Below are 17,254 nucleotides of genomic sequence, written 5' to 3'. Positions count from 1 at the left end.
CTTGAACTATTCTGGATAGCTGTGCCACAGTTCAGTTTGTGATTGTTGAGTTTACTAAATAGAGCATATAAGAATAAACTTTGCTGGTATTATATTACAATGTTCATTCAATTTCTAGCATTTCTAACACTGTCTCAAATATTTCTACTCATTTTTAATCACTATCCTGGCTCAGTGATATCCTGAATTTTAAGTAAAGTGGTTTAAGTAAAACCAACTAAAATTATTACAATCTTTCAAATGCTGAAAGTAGTTTGTACCTTTCAGTTAAACATGTAGCTTGATTTTTTTAATCATTTATTTATTGCATTTTAAGACCACGTAGTTCAATCCTCAAGCAAAGGGTACATTCAACCAAACAGAAGTACCGTGGAAACCTTTCCTATATGCCTAACGATAAATTCCTGTAAATTTCATTTTTTATTATTGTGCCTTTGAATTAATATTTATTTCTTTTGTTAATCAAATGTTTACATTGGCCATCTGACCTAAGTGACTGTTCTGTCACCTGGCCTAGTTTTCTCGGCAAAATTTTCAGAAGTGGTTTGCCCTCTTTCCTAGGGCTGACAGAGAATGACTGGCCCAAGATCATCTAACTGGCTTCACGCCTAAAAGGCAAGATCAGAGCTTACGGTCTCCCAGTTTCTAGCCTGACGCCAAAACCACAAATCGGTTCTCTCATCTCATAATGTTCTGCAATCTCCTGCTATTAGGATTTTAAAAACTGAATCCAGATAATTCCCTGCTTTTTCTTTATTTTTATGCAGTTCCTATGGCTTGCAAACCCTTTTTCATTTTTTAAAATATTTGTTTGCATATCTAATGATATGGCAGTTAGTAAGGACTTTTTCCTCTAAAGCTCCAGCGACTGATGAATAATTGCAGACTGATGAAAGGCAGTAATTTCTTGAAATTATAAACAAGAAACAGTTTTCTAAGAGCCCGTGATGAATATTGAAATTCCAGTATCCCATTTCAGCAGAAAGTTACTAGACATACCACTGACTACTACTTAAACTTTCAGAATTATAATTATTTGCTCCTTTAAATGCCTTATGTTTCTTTTACCATCTACTCCATTACATACATGATTCACCCCATGGATAACAGTGCTAGGACTACTGCTGGCTGTAGTGCTTGAACTTGACCGAGGTTGGTTATTATCTTGAGAATTCTCACTGTCTGGAGCCTGTTCATCCATATCTGCTGAGTACTCCTGGAAATCATCAAACTCCACTTCACTTGCATCACCCAAAGCTGCATGAGTTAGTGGGTCCACATCTGCAAGAGACATTAGAATATATAGACACAAATCTACAGTGGCCGAGTCAACAAGCAATTCAAGAAAATTACTCATTAAATTATTAAAATTATAGGAAGACAGATTCCATCTGAATAGTAGATAAAAATGTGTAGATAATTTACATTCTTCTTTTTCCCATGAATCACAATGTGTGGAATTCCTAAATAAATGTATGCTTAACATTTTGGAATGGAATGAGATGAAACTTAATCTGGGTATGAAGAAAGTATGATTGCGAATAAATAAAGAAGCCAATCAGAATCTGAGGTAACTGATTTTAGACAGAGTTGCTAAAGGATATTTCTGGAGGTAACGTTATCTGTAGAAGTATAGAAAATATTGTTTGAAGCAAGTCACAAACTTCAGCTTTATAAGGAAAAAAAGATGCTACACATAAACTGCAGAACGTAATATTAGCCTCCCGCATAATTTTTATTTTCAAGAATGACTGTTGGCCTTACATACTGGCATTCCTAATCAATAGAACATGAACGTTAATTTAATCAAGTTTTGCTGAATAAACTGGCTGGATTCACACAGCATACCAAATAATACTGTGTTTTTAAAGCACAATGACTATAATGTACTTTGTTGATTTGGACATTACATGTTTACATATAGACATTTAATTCTTTGCATTCTGTATTGGTGAGACCACATCTGGAATATTATCTCCAGTTCTAGGCACATTTTAGCAAATACATTAACAAACTGGAGTATGGATAATAAGAGTTTTAGAAGAAGAATATTGTAAGTTAGAGGTCTGGAGAAGAAAAGACTGTGAGGAGACGTGATAACTCTCTTCAAGTACTTGAAGATTGCAAAGAAAAAAATATAGCAGGCTTTTTCAAAATTGCTCCAGAAGACAAACAAAGAACAATGATTTAAATAATAAAGATTCAGATTCTGATTAGACATTAGGAAACATTTTGAAACAGTAAAAGCTATTCAGTAATGAAAAAGATCTCCTTGGGATATATAAGGCTCTTTTTCACTGGAAGTGTTCATTTAAACGATGAGTGGCTATCTGTCAGTGATGCTACAGTAATAGATTTCTGCAGTGGGCAGGGAATTAACCTAAATCTCTAAGATCCCTTCCAATCCTTACTCTCCGTTATTCTATTATTCCATTCCGTTCCATTCTTCTCCAAGCAAAATAAATACAACAAAGAAACAAAATACTCTCCATAATCCTGGCAAGATTCCAGTTGGTCGCTGAGGTGAAAGGTTTCTTTCAAAGCAATGAAATCAGCCTAAACCCCATAACTATATCCAGAACAAACACATTACAGATCAAGGATACTTACTTGGAGTATCACCATTGATATCACATTTCATCATTTCACTAACAAAGTCACCAAGGGATGAATAAGAAGAGCTGGAGTCATCATAGTCCACACTATCACTCCCACTATGGCAAAGAGAAAAAAAAAGTAGAAAAATAATTACATAAGAGATTTAGCAGAATTTTTTTTACCATGAATTTTTATACCCTTAGTTATATAGAGAGCACTCTTTCTTTGGCTAGGTATCTCTTCCTGCCACTAATAGCCAAGTTTCAGCCTTGAATTATCACTGCAGTAGGAGGATCTGTCCTGCCTTCCAGACCAACTGAAGAGCAGGTTTTTCTCAACCCCATGACAATGGAAACCACTGAAAAGGATGAGCAAAACTAAGTTCTATGGCAAAATTAAAAATTGTGTGGGAATAAACAGGCAGTAAGAAGAAACCCCAGTGATAAAAGGAAACAGTGGAAGAATTCCTAATATAAATCACTGTCACATGTATGGCACAGGTAGAAAACATATTCCAATTCTGCAAGCAAGAGAGAGAAAAGAGGAATGCCCAGGACAACTCAAGAGAATAGAAAATAACATTTTCTCCTGTGTCCTGAAAGCATCTTCAATTTATCAAGCAGTGTCAGATAAGGATGGAATCCCCTAAATAGGAAGCTATTATATGCAACTACTACATTTTTGGAGAACTTATTTGCCAAAACTACTGATGTGCAAGTACATTTTTCAAATTGGCAATTCTCAGGAAGTGTGAGCATGATAACCATGTTCACTACTTAACCAAATAAGGACATAGATGGCCAGGGAGCTTTCTGCATCTTTAAGAGCTGTTTCCAAAGGCCACATAACCTCATGCTATATTCCTCCAGAAACAAAAAGTAAAAAAATAACTTTTCTCTTCTGTCTGAATAGTTAACTCTCTTGGCGAAGCTATTCACTTTCCAAAGAATCAATCGACTTCCGTTGCCACCAGCCTTTTCTCTGGGTCTGCCTTACAGAAGCAAACTTAAAACAATCCATGGTGGTTTTCAATATTTTTTTATCATAGCTTCTATGTTGTCATTCTTTTAAGCATTAAAAATATAATACAATTGATTCCAGATTTGTAGTATCTATTCGGCACTGACTTTCCTGAATTGTTCTCTCATACCTTGTAACCTTGAGAAATTCCTGATGTTTTGACACTTAACTAACATAAGGCTACTGAAATCATACTTGTTCCAGTGCATAACTGTGGTCACTGCCTCCATCTCTTCTCTATGATTGCCTGATACAAAAAGTGGGGAAATTTTGTAATCAACCCTCAAAGAGTGCCTGATTGGCTTTACTGTCATGTCAAGAGTTTATCGTTTTATCCTATAAATGAGTCATATATTTGGAAAACTCATTTTACAAAACAAAAGCAAAATTATGGGAAAAATGGAAGCCAGAATGATCACAAAGAGTGCAGTAATAGTTCCCAGTAGATGTATGTTTTTGGAGCCAGGCAAATTTTTTAATCTTCCCAAGCTTTAAAAGGCTTTTCAAGAGTTCTGGATTTGATACTTTTTAGTTGTTTGAGCTATATTTTTAATGATATTTGTTTAAATTATCTGCAATGTATCCTGGAAACTGATGCTGGAGACACATAAAGAAAAAAAAATCTTACAAAGAATTACAAAGTTCACTGAAGATTGGTTGCATCCAGTGCATTCCATTCTTTACTAACCTATCATCAGTAGGATCTGAATCTGTTTCTCTATCAGCTGGGACATTCATTGCTTCAGCTAGCTGAGAATTGCTGTCATAGACACGATAATGGATTGGCTGCAGTTGATGAGCATACCACTTTGGCTTATCACCAATCAGAGCTGGGTCAAACATATCTATAAAAGCAGCAAGAAACAATTGATTTGCCTTATAGAGTTACAGGAGCTACATTAATGTCTAAAAACTCAGACAAAATATGGAGAATAACAAGCATTTCTGATTTTTATTGGGAAAACAAGTTCTTATACTGAACAAATCTTATTTGTTCCTAAGATAAAATCTTAAAACATAGTGGTTAGTTAATTTCTCAGCAATATTTTGTATTGGAACATCCCACATGAAAATCAAGACGGTCAACAATTCATTATCACACTTACTGTTGTGGATTCTTTGGAAAGCATAATTAGTGGGATTGAGAGACCACTCCCCAAAGTATTCTACCGCCTGTGTCTTGGACAATTTTTCTGCAAAGGGTGTTTGTTTTGGTCGTGAAGCTAAAAAGGAATTAGCCTGAAATGCAACCACAGGCCGGGGGAAGAGACGAAGTGTGCGGGTATGCATCTGGAATCCTTGTAAAACATTTGGTGAATTGAAGAATCTCACCATAGCAACCCTTTAAAAATGGAAAGATAAGTCATTTAGCAAATAGCGTGAAAACTGAAAATGCACAGCGCATTCATGAATCACCAAAAAATAACTGATGATGCATCTCCAATAAGGAAAAAGCAAATGAATACGTTTGTTCACGCTAACAATCACTAAATTGATTCTAAATTGATTCTATCTATTCCAAGGATATCAGCACATCAGAAGCACTTCTCAACCCTCAACATGCTATGTTCAAGATATTGCCCACTTTTTCTAAAACAAAATTATGAAGTGAGCTGCAGTTCACAAAAGCTTAGGTTGTTTAGCAAGATTTGCTGGTCTGAAAAAGTGCTATCAGACTACTCCTGAATTTTGGTTAACATAAGCTAATATGGCTGTCCTAAAATGCCAGTATCATTTGTAATTTTCTTTGAAGAGCCCAGAATATACTATATAAATATATACTATTTTAATATCTTAAATCAAGGCATCTGAAGGAAGTTTCATAAACTTTTACGAGGTAGCCACATTTCACAGAAGTCAGATAACAGCTTATGCACAAACTATTGAACTCTAAAGCTTCCTCCTTCTGTTATGTATTCAAGATGGACAGTGATTAATATTTATATGTTTACTTATATGTAAAGGTGTAGATCTATACATATGTTGTATATAGTATGTTTAAATGTGTGTTATATATGTGTACACTTCGAGAGCAAGCAACTAAATTTCATTTTTAATGTGTGCCATTGTGCCCAAATGAAGTTTATCTATCTATCTATCTATCTATCTATCTATCTATCTATCTATCTATCTATCTATCAGCAATGTATTAACTATACTCCTTAACTATACTCCTTAGTACTATAGATCATCAAGAGAAGATCACACTGTTACAATAAATTTATCTGAATATTCATAGATAAGCAATGTACATTGTCAGAAGGTAACATAATTTTGCTTATCATGTGTTGCCAAGTGGAGCATTGACTCTTCCCACCTAACTGGAAGTTCATTGTTTACATTCAGCAAAAACACAATGCTTCATCTCACCTAGTGGCTACATCCACTGAATCTACATCATTGCCATAGATTAGTGGGTTGAACTCTGTGGACGGTGTGGATTGCGGGTCATTCTGCGGTCTTCCCAGAAGCAATGGGATTTCTTGACTTTCATGAAACTTTTCTAGGTTAAGAATAGGCTGGGTATTCAAACTCATGCTGGCCAAAGCCTGAAGAGCAATATGTTACAAACATAATAAACGAAAATGGCATTTCTAATACAGCTCTGTCTCATGGGCAAACACAAACTGAGTGTGATGTTCCAATATACCCTGGGATCATCTGAGATCTCTTTCATCTTTTTTATGCAAATAAGAATAAACTTAATCCTTCCTCTGCTTAATTGATTATAAAGTTTTTCCTTTCAAAGCATTTTAATTATATTCAAGAGTCACTTAGATGAGATGGGCAGTTTAGAAATTTGACAAACAAATAAATATTGTTTGTTTTAATGGCATAAGCTCTAATGACTTTGATACAAACATATGTATTATTAATGTATATTTTATTACTATTTTTATTTTAAACATTAGAAATCACCTTAGAACATGTTTTTATGAAGGATGATACACAAATGCATTAAATAGATTAATACACATTAGTATTAATACAGATTCACATTATGGGGTAGTTATTTCTTGTTCTGAATTCCCAACTCAGCCAATTTGTTCTGAGATTCCAATTTTGCCCTCTATGCCATATAAAAGGAGCAGAGTTAATGCATTCTTCACTATACAATTAGTATGGAAGCCCAGATTCCTAGAAGACTTAAGTTTTCAACAGTTTTGATTTCATCAACTCTTCTGGCTTCTGAAGAAGCACTTCACATATGACATTTGTAATATTCACAAAACAAGTATCTTTATCTTAGTTTAACATGTTGAACATACAAAAAAAACCCAAACATTTTAGTTCTCCAGATTGTACACTAGACTTTTCTCAATTTCGGCTTCTTTGGAGGAGAAGGTGGCCTACCCTCAAGCCATGTAAATTTCTTTTATTTATCTTTTTTTTGTAGTTCATCGACTTCTACTGATATCTTCCACCAAAATTCCCTTTCTTTCCAAAAGCCAATACATCAAAATAGACTAACAAAAAAATTATCCAATGGCAACTTGAGGGAGAAAAAGGTAAAATAAAGACACCTTTTTTTCAGGCGTGAGCAGTTGTTGCCGAGTGATTGCAGACATGCTAATCAGAGTCTGGAGGCAAGATGGAAGATCACATGACAACATCAGCGACAATCAGAGCCAAAGACGAATACATGATCACATAGAGACAGATGGAGAAAAATCTATTATTACTAATACCACAGATGAGAAAATAAATAAAAATAAATAAAAATAAAAAGCACAGTTCTTGAAGGAGGCCAGGCTACTTTGCTCCCATACACCTGTTTGCAAACATTTTCCCTTAAAAAGTACTGAAGGCTACTAAATTGATGCGCCACATGCATTTTAACAATACACTGACATCTGATGTTGTGACTGCTATAAATGGGCTGTATAAATCTTTGTAAGTATTTTACATAAGTATTCACGTATGTTTGTTGCCTAGATTCCTTACCATCATTAAACATTTTTTCCTTCTTGCCTTAACTTATTCCATAAAAAATAAGATTGTGTTTTCTGTCTGCTAGAACAAAATGCACATTTTTATTTTATTCATATTTGTTCAGGTGTGTGGGAATGTGGCCAACAGCCCCTTAAACTGTGGAAACAGAAAACCAAACAGATCAGAAAGAGAGATTGCAGATTCTACTGCCTGTTGGTTTGTTGCATTAGCTTACACAAGAAATCACATATAGTCCTGCTCTTCTATGAGAGACAGAAGCAGTAGCTTTTGACCTGCTGCTGTAACGCTTTACCTGTATATATTGCATGCAACATGCAAAGAGGAACAATAAAAGAGCAATGGGGAAGAGAAATACAGAAGTCATAAAACCTCTATTATGAAATATAATAAAAAAACTGGAAAGAAAAGTGTGGATTTCATTGGCAACTATGTGAATAGAAATAGAAAATTAATGATGTACAATGGGAAAACAAGTCATAGAAAAATTAAAATGTTTAAGGCATACAATGAGTGGGAGGGGTAGGAACAAAAGAATAAGCTTTCTGCAGTTATTAAAGTCAAAGTTGGATTTATAAAACCATTTTAAATAGAATGGCAAAGTCTTTTATGTGGTTCTGAATGATATAAATAGTCCACAGAGTTTGACCATGTCAGATGTAGCTTATCAAAATGAAGGTGGAGTAAGGATATGATAAACCATAGTCTAATGCAGTTTGAGGCATACACACTGATAACAATTCAACAATAGCAATTCAAGATGATTTCAAAGCTTCATGACCACGTCAAGATTGTCATGTGTATGAATAGATCTCACATAAAACTCCAAGCCTCAGTAAAGAAATTCAATTTTTATCACCATATATATGACTTATTAGGGCTGTACAATATTAAAGTATAGTTGAGTGCTAGTACTACCAAACTCAAAATTGTGGTTAATCTTAAATAAACTACATTTAATCCACACTTTATAAATGTGGCTTTTTTCAATGAACCATTGTTATTATTAAACACACTTTGAATCTGAATAACAAGCTAAACTGTAGGCAATCTAAAATAGAAGACAATTCTAAGATTGGCCTGATGATCAATTGTAGTTTAACAATATGTTTGACCACAATTTTCATTTTATGGTCCATATATTATACCTTTCTAGGGTACACATTTTTTACTCTGAAGCTTAATATACCATTACTGGAAACATCATCATAAATCAATTGTATAAATAAATATCCATAAGATTGCTCCATACGTATAGGAGTAAATTAATAAAGAATGGTGAAATGACAGGTAATAGGCAGAAATGGGACAAGCTGAAAAAAGCAGAAGTTGTTTTACTGTCTTAACAAAATGTTATGATGGTTACCCAATGTGCTTTGGACATACAGCCCTTTTTCAACTATATTTTTTTCCTCATCCAAATACAATCCAGGGGAGCACTGGGGGGGGGGTGGAAACATTACTAGCTCACCAAATGTTTTACAGCTGACCAATCTAATTCTGAGGTTTTTTAAAAATAATAATCAATTATTAATTATTAATATGATTGTTACATTCTACAAGTGATTGCTCTTAGTCTTGATCCAAAGCCTTTCCTACTGGTTTTCTCTCTTCAAATTCCCACATATTCTGACTTCAAAAGAAGGCACAATATATATCTCGAACGTAATTCACAGAAAAAACAAGTCTGTGTAACCTTCATGAAACAAGCAACATAAAACAAACTGATTCTTGGTGAGGGGGAGGCAATTGCTATTTTGTGAAAATTAGGAGATATTAAAGGGAAGGAAGAAAATTATTACATAAGATGTTTCTTCCAAATCTGACAAGAACCAGGGTTTCTCATATCCTCCTCTAAATACATTTTCTACATTCCAGAATCAGTTCAAGTCAAGCTATTTTCTGAAGTAACTGTTCATTTAGGGATCAGAAATTAGAAGGAACATCAATAAGTAGCCAGAGCCTCCTTGTTCTAATACAATAGCAATATATTTCAATACAAATTTTCTCCAAAATAACCTCTGATGCTTACAGAGATTCTCCTTCACAAGTGGTAAAATGATGATTGTGGAATTATGACCAACTTTGAGCCTGGACCTCTTAAGCTTTGATTCAAGTTTCTGTTGTCCCAACACTCTCATCTTAGTTTTAAACTCCTCTTAGCCATACTCACCAGAACATTAACTTACCTGCTTCAGATGCTTTTTCAGTTCTAAAATTTCTGGTTCTGGCAAATTCGGCAGTAATTCGGCATTTGTAGGAACAATGACCTGAAATTAACATTTAAAAATAACATTGCACCAAGGAAATCGCTTGAATGGATTTCTTTTATGTATCATAGAAACAAGCTCAATTAACAGCTAATGTACAGGAACCTATGCTCCAAATCAGTGTGACAAAGAGAACCAAATATTCCATCAAATATTGGTGATCAGGAAATTAAGTGGTTTTAGAAGCAGGAGGGAGCAGGTATCTGTGTTAGTAAAAGGAATGTGGAATTACAGAAATCATAATACTGACTTATGACCTGTCCTCAAAATTACAACCATCACATTATCCTCACAGTCCTGTGATTGCTGTTTGGGCACTTCACAATAGATTTGCATTTATGACAATTGCAGCATCTTGCAGTCACATGATTTGCAACCTTCCAAGCCAGCTTCTGATCAGTGAAGTCAATCAGGGAAGTAGGATTTGCAACAACCATGTGATTTACTTAACAATATGATTCACTTAACAACCATGATAAAAATGGTCATAAAATTGGGTCGGGTCACAAAACAACTTGCTTAATGACCACATCACTTTGTGACAGAAATCCCAGTTCCAATTGTGTATATAACTCAAGGACTACCTATGCCCCTAAATACTTCTCTAAATTACATTTAACACATAAACAGGAACTAGTTACCTTGTTGGTGTCTAGATCCACCAGCCATACATCATCTGGCATTTTAAAGTCTAGTTTATAAAGGAAGAAGCTTGCTGGGACTCCAATAATATAAGGTGTTGGGGCTAGAAGTAGCTGTAATGGGCAGAAAATATTAATAAAAGTCAGATAAGAACAAAACTGGAGAAGCCATGCAAGGCCTAGATACTAATGTATATATACTGTATTTTGGAAGAAGGTATATCGGAAGTAATGTAAGTGTAATGTAAAACACTCATTGTTTAAAGCAACTTATATAAATATGTAGAACGAAAGAATTTAAACATTCTTAATTCTTCCCAAGGGCAAGAAAAAAAAAATAAACTGAAGATTTCAGTAACAGGTCAACAATACATTGGGGGAAAAAAACACAGATACACATATGGGCTCTAAGGAAAGTCTTTAGTTGAGTCATGGCTGGGCTGTCCTAACACAACCATTGATATACCTGTTCTGCAGAAGCCATGCAGGTAGGAAGGAGAGGAATCACGGGGAACATGTATTCCAATGGATAGATCATAGACACAAATGCCATCACAGACATGGATAGAGCATTGTAATCGCGAGACTGCAGTACTACCTGAAGCCAAAGAAAATTGCATTAGTGCAACAATAAAACAAAATTCTAACATTTTCTTATATGCTACTCAGTTCTATTTTCATCCCAGTGCTGCTTCTTTAATTAAATGCTATTTTACACAAAAAGATACAATTATGAAGGACATACCCTTTATCCCTTCGAGGACAATACTAGGAAATTACTGATTGTGACCAATCTACACAATCCTCCATGCTTAAAGCACTACTGAAACATTGTGAAAAGACAATGCAGTTCTCACTGCTAAATTACCTAACAATGAATCGGCCGCGTTTTCCTCTCACCTTATGTTCCAGAAGAATGCAGGAGAGTACTTGCAAGCAGGCATCCACACCTAGCAGCTCCAAGGGCAAATGCAAAGGGAAATCCACCAGAGAAAAGCGGGAAGGGTCAGGGAGGGCAAACGTCAAAGCTGGCTGCAATTCATGAGGTAAGACTTCCACATCCACACGCTTCTGGCCAGCAACTGGCACAGGTGAGCGAAGAAGCCGATAAATCCAAGCCTCGGTTTCACGCAAATCATGTAACAAAGCACTAGATTTCTCCTCCACAAGCAGTGAGCCTGTGAAAATCCGCCACATGGTGTCCCTTTATAAAAATGATAGGATTAATACTTTAGCAGTTCTACTGAAAATCCTGCAAAAGACATTAGGCTAAGTCTTTGTTCCAAGAGAACAATAAAGATTCAGAAGATGCTTTTTGACACTTTAGACTACATACACACATAATATTTAATCAAAAGACCAACCATGGTTTTCTGAACAAGTCATCATGGCATGCTGCATATATAGCATTGAGCCATAATGGGCCAGTTCATACGTTACTCTAAACCCAAAAGATTACTATATAAAAAGCAATTGTAAAATTATTTATAATGTACAATCTGTTTTATTATCAGTTTTAGGCACTGTGTAGCATTGTGCCATGCAATAAGTATATACATGGTTGAGGAGGTGGATGAGTATATATACACATGGTTGGTGGTGGGGGAAGATCAGACTTGGAAGTATACATTTCAAATTATGTATATTACATTCTCCCAATCTGTTTTCAGACTATGAAAAGACAGAGAGCAGGGCTAAAACGACATGCTAATAACATTCTGGAAATATAATTCTATAAACTTTTTAAAAATTCAGTCACTGATTAATTCAGCAATCTTATAAATCAAAATTATAAGCTAGTTATAAATAAATAGTTCTCTTATAACATGCAATATTATCTTTTTACATTGAGGATGAAAGCAATCAAGGCTCAAACTAGTAAGGCATGAAGTCACTCTTGGAATCAACCAGGTTTCATAGACTCATACTGCGGGATTTTTTACTGTACAGCCATCAGAATACTTTAGATAAATAACACACAATAATATTTTATAAATACATTTTAAGTAACACAGTATTCTTATGCATCTGAAAAGCAGAAAGCAGTATCATTTTACTGAAATCCAAAGTAGAATTAAAAGAGCCATTGTGGCAGACCTATTACAGAAATCAGTGTCCAAAATCATCTGAATATTGTATGTTTAGGTCTACTAATTTTATGTATTTCCCTTCAGTTTGCTTGAAAAGGCTTCCATTCGTGCTTCTTTTCTTATTATTATCCTTACATATTATCCTTTACAGTATTATCAAAGCTCACAGAAGGAAATAATTGAATACTGTACCATGCATACATTTTTGGCATGGTATTCATGCATGTATCTTAAAGAAATCAAGATTCTAAGATCAGAACATTTTGGGGGGAATCACAAAAATTCTCATGTCTAACTTTGTAATCAAATCTCAGAATCTTTTCAATAAACAGATGCAGCATTTGGACATTCCAGTTGGAGTTAGAAAGTCAGAACATGACACACAATTCTATACAGCTTCAATGGCTGCCATTTTGTGTCCAAATCCAATTCAAGGGGCTGGTTTTGACTTCTAAAGCCTTGAATAGTTTTTGAGTCTGAAATATATGAAAGCTACCTAGACCATGGATAAAGCTTGAGTCCTTATAACATTGAGTTATACATATATCCATATGGTATTCCTAGAACCCATATGGAAGTGGTTTTCCATTACATTCTCCTCTTGATTCCTTTTTCAACTTTCTTGTCTAGCCTATAGTCCTATATAAAGTCTTTGGAGTACCGAAGTCTGTGAAGAGGAAGTTTTACTCCTTTAGCTGTGTATGAATCTTGTGGAAAGTTTTGAGGTTACGGATTAGCCAAGAGAAGAGAAAAATGTAATGAAAGGAGAAAACAGGCATGTAAATTGTTTACCTAATTTACCTTTTCTTATATTATCAGGCTTTTAAATTATTAATTTAATAATTAATTTAATTAATAATTGTTAATAATTAATTTTAATTTACAACTTCAACCCAAAAAAAGAAGAAAAAAGAAGAAAAATATCAAGATTTTAATTTTGGCATACTATTTAAGCAATAGAAACTGTGTCTTTAGAAAATAAGTGACAGTTTATGGTATAAAAATGTTTTACAACTATACCAACAAACTCCCTCCATAGATTCTGTGATCTTCATGCAGCCTATACATTCTCACATGAAAAGAGCAGGGAATCTTAAGTCATTCTTATTTTGTTAGGAAAATGGCCGGTTATATGGAGCAGATTTTATACTCCATTTTATCATTTAGATTTGGAATCAAGGAAAAAAAAAACCACTCCATCTATACCTCTGCACTCCTCGAGGGATTGCCAGCTTCTTGCCTAAGAGCCTTTCACTGCAGCAGTCCACCAGCTTCTTCAGAGTGTACAGACATTCACGAAAGGTAGAAAAAAAGGGATAGTGACTAAGAATGCAGAGTGAGGTCAAGGTACTGTTACGAGAACGATGAGTGCCTTTTGCTGATGGTTTACTCCGAGGCGATCGGTTTGTATCAGGAACTGACTCTGTGCTCTGTGGCTGCAGAGAGACACTGCTCTCCAAACTTTCATTAGCTCTTTCTTCTTGCACAGTGGAAGCATCCCCAGATTTGGGTGCCTTCTGTCCATCTCGGACACGATGTCCACCACTGCCTTCACCCTTCTCCTTGGAAATACGCTTCTGGAAGGACCGATAGAAGTTAACGCATATCCCATAGCGAGTGATGCCTGAATCTTTATCTGTGAGCATGAAGACAAAGGAAGTATCATCTCTCAAGCTCATCCGCTTCTGCCGCACGCTTAAGCATCCTTCCGGCTGGCAGAAAAAGACTACATCTGGAGGCAGTGGGAAATCAGTGTGGTCTTCCAGGGGGTAACGGCGCAGTAGTTCAGGTGTCTGTGCCACACTATCACTGCTTGGTTGCCTACAGGAATACAAATATAAAAATACTGAAATATATATTACTAAGGTAAAAATGCCACACTGATGCACATCTTCCCAATGGAAACACCACAAATACCATGGAACTTTTTTTTCTTCTGCAAATGGAGGTTGTAGGTTGGAGTCTATCCTGGGGTTGCAGAAGGAAGAGAAATGACTAATCTTCCTGACCAGCAATATGTCAAAGAGAGTTTATGAATCCTGACAGGTTTGGACAGAATAGCGAAAATATACTCTTATGATTGATATATATATCACACCATAATAACTAAAAAAAATGATGCAGTTATAATAACTGACTGCAGAGCCTAAATGGAAAATTAGATGCTTAAAACAAGAAACAAGAAATTTATGGTTAGTAACAAAATGGATCTATTTTTTGCCAAGGAAAAAGAGGCAATAGTGAGACTACCTGGATAGTGTTACAAACTGGTTTTATATATGCAATTCAATTGTAAGAAGATAATCATTATTTTTACTTCCACGTAAGAAAGTCAGGGTGGGAAAGGACAGCTTTCAGTAAAAGAGAATGATGCATTAATTAGTTAAGTGAATTAATAGATAAACTGAAATTCAAATCAAAATCAAAGAGACCAAAGCTCACAACATAAGCTTTTAATTATACCACAGTAATTGCTTGAGAAAATATTTAAATTACTACCCATATAGATTATAAACTTCAAATAGTAACTGAACAACTAATTAAAACTACAATTTAAGCTTAATGCATGTCATTGGCTTTCTGTAAAACCTTACAGTCCCGGTAGTCCCCCCATGCCTTGGGTTGAGATGGATAGGGCCCCTTGTCGGTTGTGTTTTTGTTACTTTTTGTAATGCTGTATAGAATTGCTAAATTCCATCTTGGTTTTGAGGAGAATGTTTATCATGGTTTATATTACAAATTGTCCAGAGACAGTTGGAATTGACAATGGAACAAATGAATAAATATATAAATTACAGCAAGTAATATTACCAATTACAAAAATCCTGCTAAAAAGTAAATAAGGGAGCAAGCCACGTGTTATAAAACTATGTAAATTCCTTACTCCGCTTGTTTTTTAGTGAAAAGCAACTGTTGGAGGCTGCCACCAGCAATGAAAGAGGAACAGATGGAATGTGGGTGATCTTACTCTCCAACATTTTCCCCCCTAAAACACCCACTTAACTACCTTCTCTCCACCATCATAAGATGGAAAAACAGATTCAATATTGTTTTCCTATAAGGGAGGTAGAGAAAGTTTATGTCACAGCAGTTGGACAATATGCTATTGCACTGCTATCATTGCCAATGTTGGTATTAAAAAGAGATATGCACGTTGCAGACCACCTTTTCTTCTGTACCTTGCTTGCAATCATAGACTCCACAGTAACTCAGAAATATTTCACACGCATCTTTTCCCTTTGTTAGATAATTTTATTTAATTCTTATTCCAAGGTATACATTGCATTGGTTACTTGTTAGTAATCAAATGGACTAAGTTCACCGTCTATATTACATCATCTAAATGTTGTTTATAATGAAGTTTTTCCAGATTATTTTTAATGTTTCCATCAGAAGAAAGGCAGAGATCTTGGCATACTAGCATTCATATCAAGTCTTGTGATGTCAAGCAATATCCAAAGCTTGCAGACATATGTGGGAGGCAGTCCTGCTGTAGGCATGAAAGCCAGCTGGTTGACTTTGGGCCAGTCACTCACTCTCAGATCACCCTACCTACAGCATTGCTGTTGAGTTATTTATGAAGTAATAAAGGCAGGATAAAAATCTAAGAAATAAATGAATAAACGGAGACTTGGGACACCTGCATCAGGCACTCTTCATTATTCAATGTGGTTTTGCATTTATGATATTGTAGATGCCGCCCATTATTTTGGATACTTTATAAAGATACTCACTAGCAATAGCACTTAAGCTTATATACCGCTCCATAGTGCTTTACAGCCCTCTCTAAGTGGTTTACAGAGTCAGCAAATTGCCCCAACTATCTGGGTCCTCATTTTACCGACCACAGAAGGATGGAAGGCTGAGTCAACCTTGAATCAGTGAGAATCAAACGACTGACAGTGGCCAGAATTAGCCTGCGGTACTGCATTCTAATCACTGTGCCATCACTAGTAAACATAAATGTTCCCCCTCCCACCTTGCTTTGGGCTGGTGATTAATGGCAGCAGCTATTTACTATTTTCTATACCCCTTTATCAGACCATTGTGATAATATGTGTATATTTATTCTAAGCAAGCACATCTAGCGGTTTACTATACCTGGCTCCAATAATCACAAGGTAATCAAGTAAGCGAGGACAGCTCTTCTTCTTTTGCACCATGGTCTCGCTTCCTAGACTATGCCATCTCAATGAATTCCTTTGTCATTGGTCCAATATCCAGTACGTGCGCTAAAGAGAATGCCTCCGGAAATTGCGACATGAACCTACAAGTAAGAAATATTCCATTCAAGATTAGATTTGCATTCATCAACAGTAATGACTTGATAATAAGTAACAATCTGAGCAATTTGTGATAGATATTACAAACATCAACCTATGCCAAACACTGTTCAGAGTTTCACCGCTTTTATGTCTATCTGGTAAATATAACAAGGAAAACTACATCCAAGACTGAAAACAGAAGTTTCCTCTTTTCAATTACCTGCATATTCCCCAAGTTTTTGAAAAGTCCAAAATTAATCAGAATTATAACTAGCAATCCCATCCTTTTCCTAAATTTGGCATTGGAGATTTCCTCATTTCTTTGTCCTGACAAGCCCATGTTTGTCTTTTATAGCAAATGGCAAGAGGTTTGACCTATGTGTCTGCATCTCACCTAGCTTATGTTTAGTTAAATGAAA

General features: G+C 35.3%; 1 protein-coding gene across 1 annotated transcript in view; it reads right to left on the bottom strand.

The window, feature by feature from the left end:
* MADD (MAP kinase activating death domain) overlaps positions 1 to 16,780 on the bottom strand; it is an 84,808-nt gene extending 68,028 nt beyond the window's left edge. Inside the window, exons 1-13 of the mRNA XM_015818657.2 lie at positions 16,672 to 16,780; positions 13,777 to 14,391; positions 11,381 to 11,684; positions 10,947 to 11,078; positions 10,481 to 10,594; positions 9,759 to 9,839; positions 7,143 to 7,199; positions 5,989 to 6,167; positions 4,725 to 4,960; positions 4,307 to 4,463; positions 2,611 to 2,714; positions 1,019 to 1,281; positions 633 to 703 (exon numbers count right to left, since the gene is read on the bottom strand). Of these exons, the coding sequence (XP_015674143.1) occupies positions 633 to 703; positions 1,019 to 1,281; positions 2,611 to 2,714; positions 4,307 to 4,463; positions 4,725 to 4,960; positions 5,989 to 6,167; positions 7,143 to 7,199; positions 9,759 to 9,839; positions 10,481 to 10,594; positions 10,947 to 11,078; positions 11,381 to 11,684; positions 13,777 to 14,391; positions 16,672 to 16,733 (2,375 nt within the window). The 5' untranslated portion in view covers positions 16,734 to 16,780. The remainder of the gene's footprint in view (positions 1 to 632; positions 704 to 1,018; positions 1,282 to 2,610; positions 2,715 to 4,306; positions 4,464 to 4,724; positions 4,961 to 5,988; positions 6,168 to 7,142; positions 7,200 to 9,758; positions 9,840 to 10,480; positions 10,595 to 10,946; positions 11,079 to 11,380; positions 11,685 to 13,776; positions 14,392 to 16,671) is intronic.
* Positions 16,781 to 17,254: the final 474 nt, after the last annotated feature.

Source organism: Protobothrops mucrosquamatus, unplaced genomic scaffold (genome assembly GCF_001527695.2).
Source record: "Protobothrops mucrosquamatus isolate PMUCROS unplaced genomic scaffold, P.Mucros_1.0 scaffold775, whole genome shotgun sequence".
Lineage (NCBI taxonomy): Eukaryota > Metazoa > Chordata > Lepidosauria > Squamata > Viperidae > Protobothrops > Protobothrops mucrosquamatus.
The sequence above is the reverse complement of the archived record's forward strand: the minus strand, read 5'-3'. Positions and strand labels throughout refer to the sequence as shown.